The sequence below is a fragment of the Myiozetetes cayanensis genome, unplaced genomic scaffold (assembly GCF_022539395.1).
Source record: "Myiozetetes cayanensis isolate MyiCay16 unplaced genomic scaffold, myiCay2020 scf12, whole genome shotgun sequence".
In the NCBI taxonomy this organism is placed as follows: Eukaryota; Metazoa; Chordata; class Aves; order Passeriformes; family Tyrannidae; genus Myiozetetes; species Myiozetetes cayanensis.
This window is the reverse complement of record NW_026086826.1, coordinates 27016693-27034238: the sequence shown is the minus strand read 5'-3', so window position 1 is coordinate 27034238 and position 17546 is coordinate 27016693. Positions and strand designations below refer to the sequence as shown.

General features: G+C 39.6%; 1 protein-coding gene across 4 annotated transcripts in view; it reads left to right on the top strand.

The window, feature by feature from the left end:
• The window catches only part of RALGPS2 (Ral GEF with PH domain and SH3 binding motif 2), a 105174-nt gene that overhangs the window by 20680 nt on the left and 66948 nt on the right, over positions 1-17546 (top strand). For all 4 annotated transcript variants that reach the window (XM_050306373.1, XM_050306376.1, XM_050306371.1 and 1 more), the window contains exons 2-5: positions 2463-2594; positions 4128-4235; positions 12555-12605; positions 16927-17010. In XM_050306373.1, coding sequence (XP_050162330.1) covers positions 2538-2594; positions 4128-4235; positions 12555-12605; positions 16927-17010 — 300 coding nt within the window. In that variant the 5' untranslated portion in view covers positions 2463-2537. The remainder of the gene's footprint in view (positions 1-2462; positions 2595-4127; positions 4236-12554; positions 12606-16926; positions 17011-17546) is intronic.

Genomic DNA, 17546 nt, shown 5'->3' with positions numbered 1-17546 from the left:
AGATGTTTTATTTTGTAATCTCGGTTTTCCTTGCATGCAGGTTTGGGGTTTTTTTTTTCCTAAGTGATTTTCTACTTATTTAAAAAAAAAAAAAAATCCAGTGTTTCCTTTCCTTGTAGAAGTCTTTCCTTTGCATGGTGGGCAATTTCAACCCTCCTTGACTAAGGGACAGAGTTCTCTCAATTCCCATCACAGTAACCAGGTCTAAAAGGAAAACCTGGATCAACGTGCAGCACTGCTGTGCCCTCCAGGTAGATCCTCTAAGGTGGAAATCTGTTAGGAAGTACGTGGAGGAAGTTACTGTGAGAGCCTGTGGGTGATTGTGAGACTCATAATTTAGGAAACTGGCCTTTAACACTTGCTTACAGAGGAATTAGTTTGCTTTTGTTTAACTGAGGCTGCTCTGCCGACTCCACAGGCTTCTATGATATGCATAATTTATTCTAAAGAGTACCATCCAAATACCTCCCAGAAAAACCACCCCAGACTTCAGGTTTTGCTTTTCCTTGCACAGAAACACTTTCCTAGTTCTCTCCCCCTTGTTGCCTCCCATTAATATGGGGAAGGGGAACAGCTGAAGCCTGTGTGAGCCAAGGGTCAAATGTATAAGATTTAGATTAAGATTTGCCTTGTGTTATGGGCCAGATATTATGAGGGAGTTGTGCAAAGTGTCAGTTTTCCTTAAAAACAGGTAAAACCCCCCCACAAATATTTGCAGGGTAATTTTTTTAGCAGAGGAGATTACCTTGGGACAGCTGTACTATTTTGAATGTGTAGGGGGGGCCTGCAACTGGCTTTGAAGATGTGATACCTCTGTCCTCTGCTGTCACTACGGACATGAAAGTTGTGACACATCACTTGGTTTTATTCCGTGCTTTTCTGTCCAGCAAATGGAAAGACCAGAGGGGAGAGGCACTGGGGAACTGGGCATTTGGCAACATTCCACACAGGATAATCTGAAGGGTAACTGAGGTGGGGAAGGACAGCACAGCAGTGACAGCCACAAGGCAGAGATGAGGTGTATTTTTCCCTTTGTGTGTTCTGTTAATGTAACACCAGTTTAAGTGCAGTTAAGTGCATTTTTAGTGGAGTAATCACTCTTAATTAGAGCAAATAGGCTGGGAGTATAATGTTAAAGTGAAATGCAGCATCCTCTGTCCTGTGAATAAGACAGTCCCATCAGTTTTTCCAAAACAAGGAAAGGTAGAATGTGGGTGGCTGCTCTGAATTGCAGAAGTACAGCTCAGATGGGACTGTTGATACTCAAAAATACAGTGGAATACTCAATTCAGTGGAAGCTGAAGCATTTGATTGAAATTTGCCACATGGCTCTCTTCTGTTGCCCTGCTTTCTGTATTGCATTCCTACTTTAAAATTACTACTTTTGTGAGGATATTTTATTATTTAAATATTGCAATTTCTTGCCTTCCAGGCTTGTCTGTGTGACAGTCACTTGGAGACACAGCTTTCCAGGTTATTTTATTTCATTCCTTAGAGGCCTAGAGCGTGAGCTACTGCAATACTGTTTTGTCATGTGGAATTACCCAGCTCCCTGTCACTTCCCTTCTCCATTTATTTGCAGACCATGGAATACTGGAGTTAAACTACAAACCTAAAGTGAATTTCATAAATAAGAGCAACTCTGGAAACAGTCACACCTGTTACAGACATAGACCTAAGGAAGCTGATTTATAGTAGTTTTCACACTAGAGGGCACTAAGAGCTCATTAAATTTAAGCATAAACCAATTTTTACTCTCTGTAACACTTCAGTTTTGGGTATTCTTACTGTTTTTATACTGGGTGCTAAAGCTTTCCATTTCTTTGCAACATTTTTCTCTGTAGAAATGAAAAGTGATAGTATTTTTGAAAGGATGCATTAAAAGTCAGTGTGTGGGGTTTTCCTTGGTGTGTTTTTGTTTGTTTTGGGTGTTTTTACCAAACAATAATTTGGGTAATTTGTGGAGAAAAGTATAAATTCTATTTGCACTCTTTAATTGCTTTTGATATGGTAATTTTTCACTTGAAGCTGGTAAAGAGGCATATAAGATAGGAAGTGATTGGATAGCACCTTATCAAAGTTATCTAATAGAGTTAACATCTGGAATAAACTTTTTAAAGTTGGTAATAAAAGGAAAAAACTGTGAACTGATGTTGCAGACCTAACCTTAAGTTAGAGCTGCTGTATACATTTACATATTGATTCCTGGTATATAGGGAATAACAGGAAAAGAATATGATAAGTTGATACTGCCAGTAAGGGATGGATCTCAATGGAACCTTTGGTTCTTTATGTTGTTTTTAAATAGGTAATTTTAAATTATGTGTAAGAGTTTAAAGTCTGGACCTCAAAGCGGTGTAGCCGTTTTTGGGAGCCCTTTAATTTTGTTAAGGATTCTGGATGCCGTCTCTTGGTTAAAACGCAGGAACAAGTGGTTTCTGATGACTTTCTGCTCCTTGCAGGAATGGTTATCCGGTTGCCTTGGAGATGATCCTGCTGCTGTAAATGTAGGGCTGGAGACGGATGGTGTGGGCAGGATGGACCTGATGAACGGACAGCCCAGCAGTGTTAACATTGCAGCTACTGCTTCAGAGGTAAGGACTGCAAACCTCAGTTACTGGGGAATCAAGGACTCTATTTTCACTTCAAATGCACTAAAATGTTTTCCTTTTCACAGGTCTCATCCAACAGATTCATGTTTTGTGTGCTGGTTTCATACACCCCCAGTTTAGATGTGAACAATGTCAAGTTCTGATCTTTGCATACCAAAAAGGAGCATGAGCTAACATTTACAGCCTTACCATAACCAAACTACCTTTTTTGTGTTCTCTTCTATCACATCTGGACAAGAAAAACTTTTCTTTTCAAGTTTCAACAAGAAAAGATGCTCTTAGTGCAATAAGCTGGGCTGGCAAGGCCTGTGGAAATGTTTTGTGTGTGTGTATGTTTAGGGACAGTCTGGCACAGTAGCAGTGGAATAAAGTTGTTCCCTTTGTCTCTTGGACTATATTCTGGTATAAATATGGGACCCTCCTGCCCACCAAAGCTTCTGCCCTCGAGAAATGAACAGCTGAGAGCGTGTGTGTCATCCCAGCAGTGGAGATTGGCCTCGTCTGCTGGTGCCTCTTATTTTGAAATTAATATAGTTTTGCATTTGTTGAAGAAAAGGCAGCTTGGGCTGAAGTTAGAACTCTGCAAAGTCAATAGTCCTGACTGTAGCTGCTTCCTTCACTGGACCTTACCAAAGGAGTTTGGCTTGTTTATATATTTACACACAAACTTGGTTAGCAGATGTGTGTGCTACGCACTTGCACGTGGAAATGGGAAGCACCACAGACAAGGTGAAAGGAAAACCAGAGTTTTCTGTTATCAAAAGGATTCAAATAATCTCCAGCATAATTTCACAAATATTGTCAATATCTAAGCAAGACAGTTGACATCAGTCTCCAAGACCACCGATTGTTTTTATACAAATTTTTGTACTTCCCTTATTATTGTTTTATGAACCATTGACTGGTTTTGGGCAAGCACCTGAAAAATTTTCTTGGAAGAAAAACCACCTTTTTACTCAGCAAAATAGTCTTGAATGTTCATGTGATGTCTGATAAAATTGACTAAAATACATTTTGGCAAAATTACATGAATTTGCTTTCAGCAAGGAATATATATTTTTTTTCTCCTATCTTGACTAACCAGGAGGAGAGAGGACTTGTAGCTGAAATGTGTCTCTAAGTACACTGGTTACTGAAAATGCCTGCTTGGTTTGGAGTTTTTGGTGGTGTTTTCAAAAACAGGTTTTGCAGAGAGATTATACTGTCAGAATCTGATTATAAGTGGACAAGATAATTGAGTGTTTTCTTTATATGTCCTTATAACAGAAGTGCTTAAAAACGGACAAGAATTTATTTCAAGGACCCATATCCACGGCCTTGAGAACTTTAGCAGTCTGTGTCAGGAGAAAGTGTGTCCTGTGGCTTACTTTTAATTGATAACTTACCCAGTATGACAATTCTGTGAACTGTGTTGTTTGAACAGAAGTGTTGCTTTTGGGGGTGTAAAGAAGAAAAGACGAGGAGAAGAAGAGGAGAGGACCAAAATATCCTCAGTGTTTTTGTTTGTTTCTGCAGAAGAGTAGCAGCTCTGAGTCCTTGAGTGACAAAGGGTCAGCTGAGCTGAAGAAGAGCTTTGATGCCGTGGTGTTTGATGTTCTAAAGGTCACTCCAGAGGAATATGCGGTGAGCAATTCCAGGCATTTTTATTGCTTTCTGTGTGAATCTTCCTGGCAGCTTTTCCTCTGCTTCTCCATTTCTGTGTACTTTTTGCTTGCCTTCTGTGGGTTTTAAAAACAGATCCTGTGCTTTAGTTCTGCATTGTCTATATTTTATTTAATGGTAAGTAATCTTCTCAGGCTCTACTGCCCAACAATTTTTTCACACTTTTACACATAGCATAGACCAAAGATTCCTAAATCTACATGATGCATCTTTATTCTGACATGCAGAGTTGAGTTGCAGGACTGTTGTGCTGAGTTGAGTTGCAAGACTATATTTGATCTGTGCTGTATTTTTTTTTTCTGAAGATGTTTTAATTTTAATTCTGTTAATTCTTACTGTAGGGAGTGGTTTATTTTTGTTGTTGTGTTTGTTTGTGGTGGTTTGTTTTTTGTTGTGGGTTTTTTTTTTTTTTGGAGTGTACAGAGAAAGGAGGTGTTTAACCAAAAAATTGGGTGACTTTTTTATTTTTACCCTACTTGTAAGGATTAGGACTACAGATGGTCCCTCTAGGTGATTCAAGTATGTTACTAGAAAGATTGCTAACAACCTATTGCTCTTACTGTATTTATAATTCAAGTGATGAGATCCACAAGGATTTGTCCTGGGGAGATCATCAATATGTGGTAATTATGGGTCACAAAATACTCCCATTAATTAAATTTGTTCCGGTTTGTAATCATTAATAACTATTTCTGTTAATTATTAATGGCTAGATTGATTTTAATGAGCACACTGAATATTCAAAGCAGCTGGATTATGAAGGGGCAGGTACTTAGACATGAAATTTTTCTTGGAGAGTTAATGGGATTAATTCCTGTCGTGTGCTTTGGGCCTCTGCTTTGCATGGGAACAGCTGGGCAAGGCATCACCTACCTTCCATGAGAAGGGTTTGGGGGCTGGCTGTCCTCTCAGCTTTATCTTGTGATTTCCCTACATAAAGGAAATCTAAGTACTTCAGGGATTAGGGGCTGGGGGCTTGAATTCAAGTGGAATTGTGCACTGGGGCCAGAATGAGTTCATTGGATGGCCCTGGTGCTCAACCAGCAGTGGATGCTGTGGAGCAGCAGAACAGAGCTGCAAAGAGTCTCTCTGGAGTTGCTGTCACTCACTTGGACAGCCAAATATACCAAAATGCTTTGTCTTGTATCACATTTCGTAGTCTTTCTGCTCTACTGTCTAATCCTTCATCTCTCATATGCAGAAACCTTTTACTTTGTGTGTTTTAAATGTTACCTACTTAGTAAATCTTAACTAGATAGAAATCTATATTAAAATCCAGTAGTTTTACTGTTTTCAAATTTTGTCTCAAACTGTCCCCAATTAGGAATCTTTTAATTAAGAATTTCACAATAAAATGTTGAAGCTATGCTCGTGTTTTGGGTTTATTCTACCTGGTATAATTTTGCTGTTTTCTCAGTTCCCCAAAAGAAATATCTTTACTCGCAACCTTTTTCCTTTCCAAGTATCTAGTTCTTCATATCAGGTTTTATTTACTGTAAATGGATATGAAATATCTTACAGGTAGAATTCTGAGCAATTGAGCAAAACATCATTCAGCCCTTTGGCAAGGAAATAATTATTTTCATTTCTTTCTCAGTGTTTCATTGCACCTCTTTGTTAATGTTTGTTTCCCCAGGCAGGTTTATCTGCTTTTCCAGTAGCACTTGCTTGCTTTGAGTGCTGCCTTTTTCTGATCATTCTTGCTGAAGGTGGTAGAAGTAAGTAAATTTGCCAAAAACTTGGGTACCTTGGAGGAAAAATACCTTTGACCCTTCCACTTGTGTTTATTTTATTGGCCATTTCCTCATTCTTCCTGGGTTTAGTCCTGCTATAACAGAGAAGTGTAAAATCTGGATTTCAGTGTTAAATGTGAGGACACCAGCATGGATTGGACATGGTACCAGTTTCTTTTTCAAAGTATGGGAAAGCTTTTAGTTTACTGATAGCTCTTGTAAAATGGATGCAGTGCAGACTACACACACCTGTCACCAGGGAAGGCTGAATGAAAACTGTTTAAAAAAATATAATTAATTTTAAAGTGGGACACTGATTGAATGATTTGGGGGCTGGCCAAGTACCTTGCTCATTGAGAGGAAAGATAATGTGATAAAACCAGTAAAAGAGCAAGGGAAGCAGGTTGTTGCACAGGAGCTGGTTAGACAGCTGTCTGATGAATGGCCAGGAAACCTTGGCTGGAATGGAAAAGAATTCCAAGGCACGGGCAGCATAAAGATGAGAGTTTAACAAATCAACATGAGTATTGTGAAGTCTCATCCTGTACCTTTATGATAATGTTGCTTTTTGATCAGGTCACTGTGTACAGATGGGACACACACAGTTATCTGGGCAGAAAAAGATCAGCATTCTGAAAGGTAATTGTTTGAGATTTCCAGAGATACTGGAAATAAGATCCATGCCAGTGGTTTCAGTACCAGTGAGACACACAGGTGTCTTTTCAGTTCCCACTGACTTAGAGACATCATTGTTATTTCAAAACTCCATCTGTTTAGTCAGTTAGTGGGTAAGAGGCAAGTTGGACAACAACAGCTATCACTCGTAATCCTGTATTTTCAAGAAGCCACTTCCCAAGCCAAACAGAAACCCGAGTGCAGATATTTTTGGTGATTTTCTTTCCATATTCTCCCCTTTGGCAGTCATCTAACACTACCCTGAATGTCAGTTATCCTGGTGTGCCTTTCCATGTAATGGTCCTTTATCTCACACTAACTTTGAAGCAAAAATCTACCAGCCCTTCAAGGGCTGCAGTTTAAACTGTAATGGAAATTCTTGTTGTAATTTAGGTGTAACAGTCAGTTATACTGTTGTTACCAACTGGATGGTTTAAGTTCTTTGTGAGGTTGAAGGCTGCTTTAGGAAGGACCAAGTTACAGCTGAAAGGGGTGAGATCTTCAGGCCAAGCTGCTGCTGTTTTCAGATTTATAGTTTGCCTCATAACTTTGCAGCTTACACCACCCCCCTTGGGCACGTGTTGAATACCTGCACATTGCGTAGATTTTGGGGAAATTCAGTGAATATGAACTAGGACACGTTTGTGTTTTGCCAAGGATTCTGCAGACGTCTTTGTAGATGAAATTGAGACCATCTCTGATTAAAATACCTGCTTTGAGGCTGGTCCCTGCTCAATTCTTTATGAGTGGACTGGAAGCCACAACCAGGCTGGTGCCAGAACTGCCCAGCGGGGTCTGGCCCGTTGTGTGTGCAGGGTCCCAGTGAATGCTCCCCATTTTCAGCCAGGGGAGGAGTGTGGTTTGGAGCATACAGGGCACAATTTGTGGGGTGGGATATGCTAGTGGTGCAGTGGCAGTGGAAAGGGGAGGCTGAGGGGGAAAAAGGAAAATACCTGGGGACATGAGCTCCAAATTAAGGCGCTGGGGAACCTCAGGTTGAAGAAATATTTATTTTTTGCTTTACGGTAAATTCATATTTCTTAGACAGCTACTGTTTAATTATCTGCCTGTTTATTACTTTTTGACTCACTTTTCCATTTTATACTTCGGCCTAGCCACGGTGGGGTAAATATTTGAGGTAGAATTAAGGGAAGCACAGCTGTATAAATCCATTGCTTTTTTTCTTTCCACCGAGTTATCTAAGAAGGATTCTTTATTCTTCACCCTGGTCCCTGGAAGTGCTGTGGAGTAAGGTCATGCTGAGATGTGTGTGCATTTCTTTCTTTTTGATTCCAGTTGAGCTTTGTCGAATGGTTGTTGGAAGAAGATCTTGCTTATTTTGGAAACAATACACAAATAGAGTTTATTTAAAAACCGTCCGGTCGAAACAAGGAGTTTTTCTCAGGGATGTTCTTCTGACAGTCAGATATCAAGTTACCTATGTCCTGTTAGCTTTACTTTACAGAAGAATATTAAACATGTTCCCAACGAGAGCAAGAAGCAGCAACTTAATTATGGCATGTGGAGGAGCTATTAATGATGAAAGTTTTGGAGTGGACGTTGTGAGAAAACAAGGAGAGTTTCAACACAGGAACTCGAATCCCCTGGTGTTCCTTCAGGACAGCAGAATTATTCTCCTACTGATGCCGTACTTTAACAGAGGCTTAGCTATTTTTTCAGTGAGGGAAAAGTGTCCTGGCAGCTCAGAGAGACAGTGCTAAGCCAAGTTGGAAGGCTTAAATGTAATTCCTTCTAAAAATTCAGATTAAGGAACAATTTATGAAGTGCTGCTTGAACCAACATGGCTTCAAGGAAAATCAGGTGATGGCAATAACCATCAATAACCAAAATGCAGACATTTGATTTTTTTTTTAAATTTATTTATTTTTTTTTCATCCCAAACAGAAACTTAGTTTTTCCTGTTACACTGAGGGTGTCTGTCCAGAAACTGTGTGGGAAGTGCAGTGTCCTTAGGGTAGGGACATGTCAGGAAAACTTGCAGTGGCCTGATAGAAAGAGTTCACACTTGAGAAGGTCTAGGGACTAGAAAGGTGGGATCATAGCCCAGATCCATTGGGAATTTTCATATAGGAGCATGGAGAGGAGCTTAACATAGTGGTCTTAAGTGGATCTGGGAGTTCTTAAATTACAGGGTTTTCTGGAAGGAGCATAATCCAGGTGTACTCATAGCAAAGAGAAAAAATCAGGAAACTCTTTAAAACTTCATTCTGTTGAGCTTCTCCGTGTTCCTGCAAGAAGCAGGACACAGAAAAGCAACTCTTAGTTGTCTGGATGTAAAATTTCTGACCTGACAGATCTCCCCAAGAGAGGGGTAAAAACCTCTTTATATGGAGCTGTGTGATCATAATTTTAGTAGTTTGAAGTACTTAATTGTTAACGAGTCCAACTGCTCAACACCCCCGGGAGATAAAATATGTTTGAACTTGGCTGTTGGAGACTGTCCCCAGGAAAGGTCTCCTGTACAGGCAAAACTCCCCTGGCTGGGCAGGGGTGGGGAAATATCTACCCAACTACTGTTCTGGTGTGTTAATTGGAAAGTGATCATTCACTGTTTTTCCAAGATGGTTTTTCCCTTGTAGAACTCTTCAAGTGGCTGAGAATTGGGAAAAATATATTAGTTATATATTAAAAACATACCTCTTCTAATCATATTCCAGAGCTGTTATCTAGGATCTAGGGCAAACACAGACACAGAAATTCCATTTGGCTCCCTCTCTGCCTTGGCAATGAAGGAATACTGTAATATATAAATGAACTTGATAGACATATCACTTCTGGGAGGACAGAAAATATCAAGTTTCCCTATCTTTGCATGATCAGAATGCTTGTTTAAAAGATAAGTAAGGACAAGTTCACAGCTTTGTATTGCACATGTAATAATTTTAATTTTTTTAAATCTACGCAGCTGACAATCCAAAAAAACAGAGAAGTTATGGTTGGCCAGCTTCATGTAACAAGTTGATGTGAACACTTACAATTTTTGGTTTGAATATTAAAGCATGAAACCACATTTGGGAGAGGGAAGCTCTCCAGGAATTTGTATTGGCTGGGTTAAGGAGCTGGAGTGAGAAAAGTTAGTGCATTGTATCTCTCTCACTGCAGGAACCAAACTAGTGGCTCTGTTTGTTGGGGTTTAAATTCCCCTGAGCTGGGCAAGTTTTTTGTTGCTGTTAAAGCTGAGCAATGGCACATGACAGAAAAATCTGAAATAATTTTGGAAGTTTTGTCATTTCAAGTGCTATTAATTAGACTACCAGCCTTTCAGTTTGCTTTGTTTTTTACTTAGCGGTGAGAGAGCACCTTGTAAAAGGGTAAAAATTCAGTTATTAGACTTATAAATGTGAGCAAGTTAATGTTTCAAAGAGTCTGTTTTGTCAAAGGTATTTTTAAACTCTAATGTGAGTTACAATGTCACACATACAAAGTCAAATCATCCATCAGCTTCAATAATCAGCTCTCAGTGGCTTGATTCCTTTGAATTATGAGCAATTTATTAAGCACTTGGAACTCCTAATGGAAATCTCAAGCTCTTTAAGAAAGGCACCTCAATAAGGGATGTTTCTTGAACAAGTGCTAATGTGATGCAGTTACTGAAGATTTTAGTGAAAGCAGAAACACGTCAACCAAACCAGCAAAAAGAAAAAAAATAATCAGCCTGATATCAACGTGATACTGAAAGAAAGAGGTTCCCTCTGTTAGAACTTACTGAGCGTTTTGAGTTCTCAGACTTTTAAAAATACTTTAATGTACATAATAGCACTTTCATGACTGTTAATCTTGACCCTTGACATCTGTTTTTTCAGTGTTGAGATACCCTTTTTAATATCCCCATGTGAAACATGTGCCTTTATTTTTGATCTAGAAATTTTACTGTGAAGTTCTAATAAAACTTTCTATTTCATAAACATTTGGCATTGAGCCTGTCTAAAGTAATAATTGGTTTGGGAGTTGCTACTGAAGCAAGCAGTCAGATTTAGCTGAGGCGGTTCAGGCTGATGAAGAGGACAGATGCTGGAGGGCTGGGAAGAAAGACATTTATTTTTAAGCATTTTCTCAGCTCTGTGAACAGTGAATCAGTTTCCTGGCTCGTTTCTATTGTGCTGTTATTGTAATCTTGTTTCAGTAAGGAGGATTTGCAGTGAAATATTAATAACCATTGAAATGCCCGTGTCTTTTGAAAGGATCTTTTAATACACCTTAGATTGGAATTTTATTGAAGTGCCCGTTCTTCTCATTCCGCCTTCCCAACCCCAACCGATTTTCCTATTGATTTCCTCTGTGGAATAGCACAGTGTGGAGTCCCATCAGCCACATTCACTGACAGTAATACATTGCTGAGACAGCTCGATATTTATAAGCAGGCAAGTGGGAGGCAGGACACTGAGATTTGTGGCTGCTGTTTCAGGTGTTGGGTTCTTCACTGTGGAAATCAAAAAGAAGAGTCAGCTCTTCCCAGAGCGTGGCTTTCCCTCCACTCTCCCCCCAGCCTGTCGTGCTGCCTGGGATTGTTGTGATCCCAGGACCATCAGTCCCTGTGCAGAGCCTTCCTGCCCTCCAGCAGATGAACCTTTCTGCCCAACTTGGTGGTGTTTGGAAGAAAGAGCAACTGGCTAAAGCAGAGCCCAGGAAAGGAAGTGTGTAAAAACAAAACACTTAAAGGGCTCGTTACTTGTGTGATGTTGAACTGCAGAACACCAGATGATCGTGTGCAGTGTGTTGGTTGCAGAAAATTGTTCTGTGTGATTTTTTTTTAATGCTTATTGTCAGAATTCCTATCCAAAGATCGATTTAGAAGTCAAGGAGATGTGCTACTGAGTGCAGGTTGGGTCATCATTAGAGCAGGTGGATCTCTTTGCACTTGCTGGCTTTCAACTGCAGCATCCCAGTTAAAAATTTCCTGCAAGGTTGACTTTCTCTGAGGAGCTGTTCCACCATGCACAGTGTCATTCAGGGGCAGTGGCAATTTGTGAGAGCCACAAACCTGTCAGTGTGTACCTTGGAGTGTACAAATGGGGAGCTGCTGTTTTCAAGGAAATGGGAATAAAGCTGTGCAGCTGACAGCTGAGGGAACACAACAAGGTCCCTGGATTCATCATTAGAAGGATATTTGTGATATCTAACTTGGATGGCACTGGTATTTCTGGGCTGCCTCTGTACTCTTGAAAAGAAATGGCCTTCTCTGACAGCCTGTGGAGTCAAAAGGAAATCCTAAATTATACAGGATTAAATAAGCTTGAAAGAAGGCTCTGTGAATATGCTTCAAAATGCAAAACTGGTCTTTGACTTGATGCTTTTCAAAACTAACCGGACATCCCAGAATGAAGATGTGCTCACTGGCTCTGAGAGAGATGTGAAGAGAGATGGCTCTGTTTAATTTTAATTGTTGCTGAGCAACTGAACAATGACTTTGCTTAGTTAATCAAATGTGGTTGAGGTATTGATTGCAAAAGGTTAGGGGTGTTCTGATAGAATTGTGTGGCACCTGCACGAACATGCAGAGTTTGAAGAGGAGTTGCCCCTGAGCAGCTGAAGTCGGTTCCTTGTCCTCTGGAGCAGCCTCTTCCACACTGAGTTCGAGCTCTGACTTGGATCTGTAACTGCAGGGTTATCCCTGAGGAGAATTTCTCATAATTAGTTTATTATTTGTTTATGCAAAGTTGGGAGCACTTCGTTGCCTGGTTTTGCAGGATGACCCTGAGGCAGGAGGCAAAACCTCTGAAATCAGCAACCAAATGAGAGCCAAATGAGAAAAGGAAACAGAACAAATGCAGTTCTTAAGCAGCACAACACCTTAATGGAATGCAAGGTTAATTTTGATCTCAACTTATGACTTTTAAAATTTTTGTTCCAGGGTCAAATAACGCTAATGGATGTGCCTGTATTTAAAGCAATTCAGCCAGAGGTAAGTATTTCATTGGCCTTGTTTTCAAATGTAAATGAAAAAAAATTATGCCAGAGTACAAATTCTGGAATTGCAAAGTGTATGTCTATAAATCTTAATTTTTTGTCCCAGCTAATGTAGCTCTGGGGCAGATGGTTTCTAACACAAGAATATCTGGAACTAATAGTTTGTTTGGGGAATAATATTGGTATTTAAATATTCAGTTAGTGCTGGAGATGAAGTATCTGGGGTTCAGTGCTTCTGAATGAAAAACATCCTGATTTGATTATTCTGATCATAATGTTTTGGGTTTCACCTGCTGATACCTGTTTGATACTTCATCCTGTCCTGTGCTCCTGTAACTGGTTCATATCCTATTTGGAAAACCAAAAATGATTGTAATGGCATCTTAACATTCAAGATGTTGGTGATTTGTGGGTCTATCAGGGTAATATATCAATGATTTGTGTTCTTGGGTTTATTTTTATGTAATTCCTTTCAGATTTCAGCTGAACTTGAACTGATATTTTCAGTATCTTCACAGTGACTGTAATAAATTATTAATTTTTTCCTTATTTCTGTACCATTAGCATTTTCCTGTGGGTATTGCTTTGTGCTTCTGAGGGTTTATTTTTCAGTTTATTGTCCATTTTACCAGCACTGTAGAAGTCTTTCTCAGCTCATCAGCCACCTTCACTGGTAGAAGGCTGTCATGACACTCTTGTGACACACTGAACAATATTTTGCTTCCAGTGGAGAAACCTGCTCAGTCTCTTGGTTGGGATTATTGATTTCATCATTTGTGCACCTCCAGGTTTTTTTTGAAAGCTGCTATTTGATCTGTACTTGAAAATGCTGTCGTGATTCAGCTTTTATATGATTTCAGCAAGCTATTTCCCAGCCCCTGTGGGATTTGTGTGGGATTTTTGGGTGGTTTAATCTTTCAAAGAGCTTCCCATTTGATCTGATTTGAACCTACATCACAGCAGTGCTTAACATTGGAAAAAGTAGTACACAAACACGAATATGAGGAGAATATTTAGAAGAGTCAGATAAAATGGAAAAATGCTTTAAAGTTTTGGAAAAGAGCTTGGAAAAAAAAGAGACCCTTTTAGAAGATCAGGAGAAACATATTCTGCCAATTAAAAGCACTCTAAGGATATGCAAAAAAAACTGTTGGAGCGTAGGTGAATATATCCAGAAAGTCATTATTTGTCAGAAATTTGTAGGTATTGCATAAGAAAAAATTGATGAGATGTCTTCCCTGGAAAATATCCATGAGGAAGGGTGGCTGTTTTGGCTCTTCTGAAGTGTTGACACAGAAGCAGCTGAAGGCTCTGGCAGGGTGCAGGTTGCACTGTCCATCAGTGCTCCCACACAGCCACTCAGAGGTCTGTTGTCTGATGTGTCTGTAAATTGTATTAATCCCCTAAGGAAAGGGGCTATGAAGGTCAGCTCTCAGGTCAGAAGAAGCTGGACACAATGAAATTACTTTTCTCTTGCTTTGCAGAAGGGAAAATCAGCCATGGAAAGACTTACTTTGCCTAAAGGTGTCTTTGACAGGAGGTTAATGGAGTGTTGGGGATTTCTGAGTTTCCTTCAAGTTTCTACCTGACTCTGCCATACCCAGCTTGTAAATCTTTACCCATCCCTTGACGTGTACACTCAAGCATTGTGGAATTTGAAACTAGAAAACAAAACAGGATCTGCTGACACTGATACCAAATTTCAGAGCTCTCATCTTGCATGCGCAGTGGGAGATGAGGAGCAACATTTTTCTCACTGTGCTGAGATTTAAGAACAGGGTGTTTTATGACAAATTGTTCTAATTCACCAGCAAATCTATGTCATACAGGCTCTTTACTTCCCAAACTTTGTGGAATGGTATCTGAATGGAAATTTAGAGCCTTTAGATGTATGTTCCTTAGTTTTCCCAGATGAGGGTCCTGTAAGATGTACTCCAAGATGCTTAATTTAAAAATTACTGGAGATGACTTTTCACCATCTTTAGGGTGTGTGAGCAGTATTTTTAAATGTATTTTAATATTTTAAAATTCCTTTTTTGCATCTGTACGAAACCATATTTTTACAATTATTATAGGTCTTTTTGGTTTGGTTTGGTTTGGGGTGTGGGTTTTTTTTGTTGTTTGTTTTTTTGTTGTTGTTTGGGTTTTTTTTGTTTTTGTTTTGTTTTGTTTTTGTTTTTTTTTTAAAGCAACATCAGAACTTCATCTTGGTAACTTGACCTGTTACCATGGCTTGGACATTATATAGTGACATGACCCTCTGCCTGAGCTTTAAGCAAGCTTTTATCACTCCAAGGGGTTGTGGAAACCACCTTTCTGCATCCCAAAACATGCCTGCAACTACTTCCTGAGAAAAGAAATGAGAAGGAATGACTGTTTCTTTGTTAATTAATAATTAACAGACTGCAGAATAAGAAATGAGGGTAGTAAGGAACACACCTCTCTGACACAAACTTCTGTCCATATGAAAGCAGCCAATTTGCATCTTAATTTTTAGGAAAAAAACAAAAAATAAAGATGGGAGTTCCCCCAGTCAATCATAAGATTTGTGTCTCTTCCCTGGCAGTGACAAGGGGGGTGTTGTTTTTTAGTCCCTCTTTCTTGGAGTGGTTGTGGCTTTCCAGAGAGCAGTGACTGTGAAGCAAAAAGGAGTCCCAGCCTTGCTCAGTTGTGCTGCTCCTGCTGGTTATGTTAACGTTAACCAAGGGCCAGATGTCCCCTTGCAGAACACATCAGCTTGCTTTTATTGGAAAATCTGATTACTTTACATATTTTAATACATGATCCAAAATTATTTGCCCATATGTACTCACACTGAAAGTCTTCACTGGGTTATTGTCTTTAACCTCTTCATCCCCTCTGCTTCACCAGGCTAGGCAGTGAAAAATCCCTCACTTATTGAATATTCTTAATCTCTGATAATTCTGAAGTGGTAGAATGGTTCTACTATTAATCCTTGCTTTTTCTCACCTCTTTTTGAAACTTTCACTTTGACCCATATAAAGCTTTTAGTGGGAAACACAATCTCTCTTTCTACTGTGTAATATAGGTCATAATTTAAGTGTTCCCATAGTATTTTGCTGAGGAAAATAAAATTTTCTCTGTATTCAAAAAAGAATAAAAACCAAAATGAGTTACGAAGGAAGTTCAGGGTTTTATTCTTGATCCTGAATCTTTCAGGTTTTCACCTCATTTTAGATACATCACATAAAATAAGAAATGGATGGTTGTGGTGATGTAGCTCCTGTGCCCAAGCTGACAGGCAGACTAAGGAAGTCACTGTGGTGAACACTTCAGTTTGAAACTTATAGCAGAATAAGTGGATTCTAGAGGAAAACCTAGAACTGTGCCTGAAATAGAGAAATGGAATAGGCAGCACAGTCTGTTTAGCAGAGAAAAGAGTATTTTTCAAGGGCAGTGAGTTTAGACAGACTGGTTCTAGCAAGGGGTAAGGGGATCTTAACAAGTGACCCCTGGAGCAGAGGGGTCAGTCAGTAATGCTGAGAAATATTTTAGTTTATAGGCAGGAGAAAAGAAAGCTACCTGTACAGGGGAGAGAGGTCTTGCTAGTGAGGTGGAGAAGCATTTCTTACATCTCCTTAAAGGGAGGGGAAAACACTGCTTTTGGCACTGACAGAGCTCTGTGTCTGTCCCTGGACGTGGTGTAGGTGTTGGCTTAAACTGTTGAAGTGACAGCACAGGCCTGAGGGTCTGCAGAGCCCTGGGAAAGGCTTTGGATGTGTGTCTGTCCAGTCAGGAGCGGCGTCTCTTGGTTTGCAGTGTCCAATGCCGTGTGCTTTCACTCCAGAGCCGGAGGATTCCCAAATTTGTTGCTTCTGATGTCTGCACCATGTGGGCCTTCAGATGTGCAGGGCCAGGGCAGTGGGGCACTTATTAACATGCCAAATGAAAACAATGGTTGTCTCAGGTTGAGTGAACAAGGTGTATCTTTTCAGTGGGCTTTGAAGTATCTTCAGAAGGTGGTTAAAAACAAAAGAACATGTTGCTCTCTATCTGAGATCCACATTTAAGGCAGGATTTTCTGTGGTAACAAAAGGAATCTTCCACTAAGAGGTGAATTATCCAAGTGCCTAATTCAACAAAAGATGAATTGTAGAAATCCAGTCACTCAAAAAAATTCCACTTGTGGAATACCAGTTTGCCAAAGGAATGAGAAGGAGTGTAACTGGATCACTTCAATGTATTGTCGCTCTGTGAAGTTGTTTTGAAACTGAAGAGATTTATGGCTCTACATGGCTCTGATCATGTGTTATGCACTAAATTATAGCAGTGGATTTTCATCCTTGTTCTCCCAGGAGCTGGCAAGCTGTGGCTGGAATAAAAAAGAGAAATACAGTTCTGCACCGAATGCTGTTGCTTTCACCAGAAGATTCAATCATGTGAGTTATTTCTTTTCCAGTGTTATTACATGTAGACATTTTAAAAAGTCGGTGGGATTAAGTGTTCTGGCACATCACCTTTATTTTGGATCACAGCTGATTACTTGAGAACTTAAGGAACTCCTTATAGCAGACACTTTATCTGCAGGATATATAGAAAGACCAAGCCAGTTCTGAAGAAATAGCTGTGATTCTGTTTTAAATGGCAGTAATTGATGAAAAGTGCCTATTTTCCCCATAAATGCTGGCTGTCCTTTATATAAAGACAGAATCATAATTACAGGCTAAATGCTTACCATGCAGGATTTCTGGAGCAGTAATTAGATGTAATTTCCTTCTGTGTTCGTGTCTTTTGCTTCACATAGATGCTTTTGTCCCTAGAAATAGAAGCCTGCTGTCAGTATGGGTACCTTTTTAAGGGGATTCTAGGCAAACTTGAACGATTTTTCTGTACAAAAGAATTTGTTCTTTAACTCTCCGTTTGGCAGAATTTTTTCAAGGTAATTATTTTGGCAGGACTTGTTTCAAGATTTTTC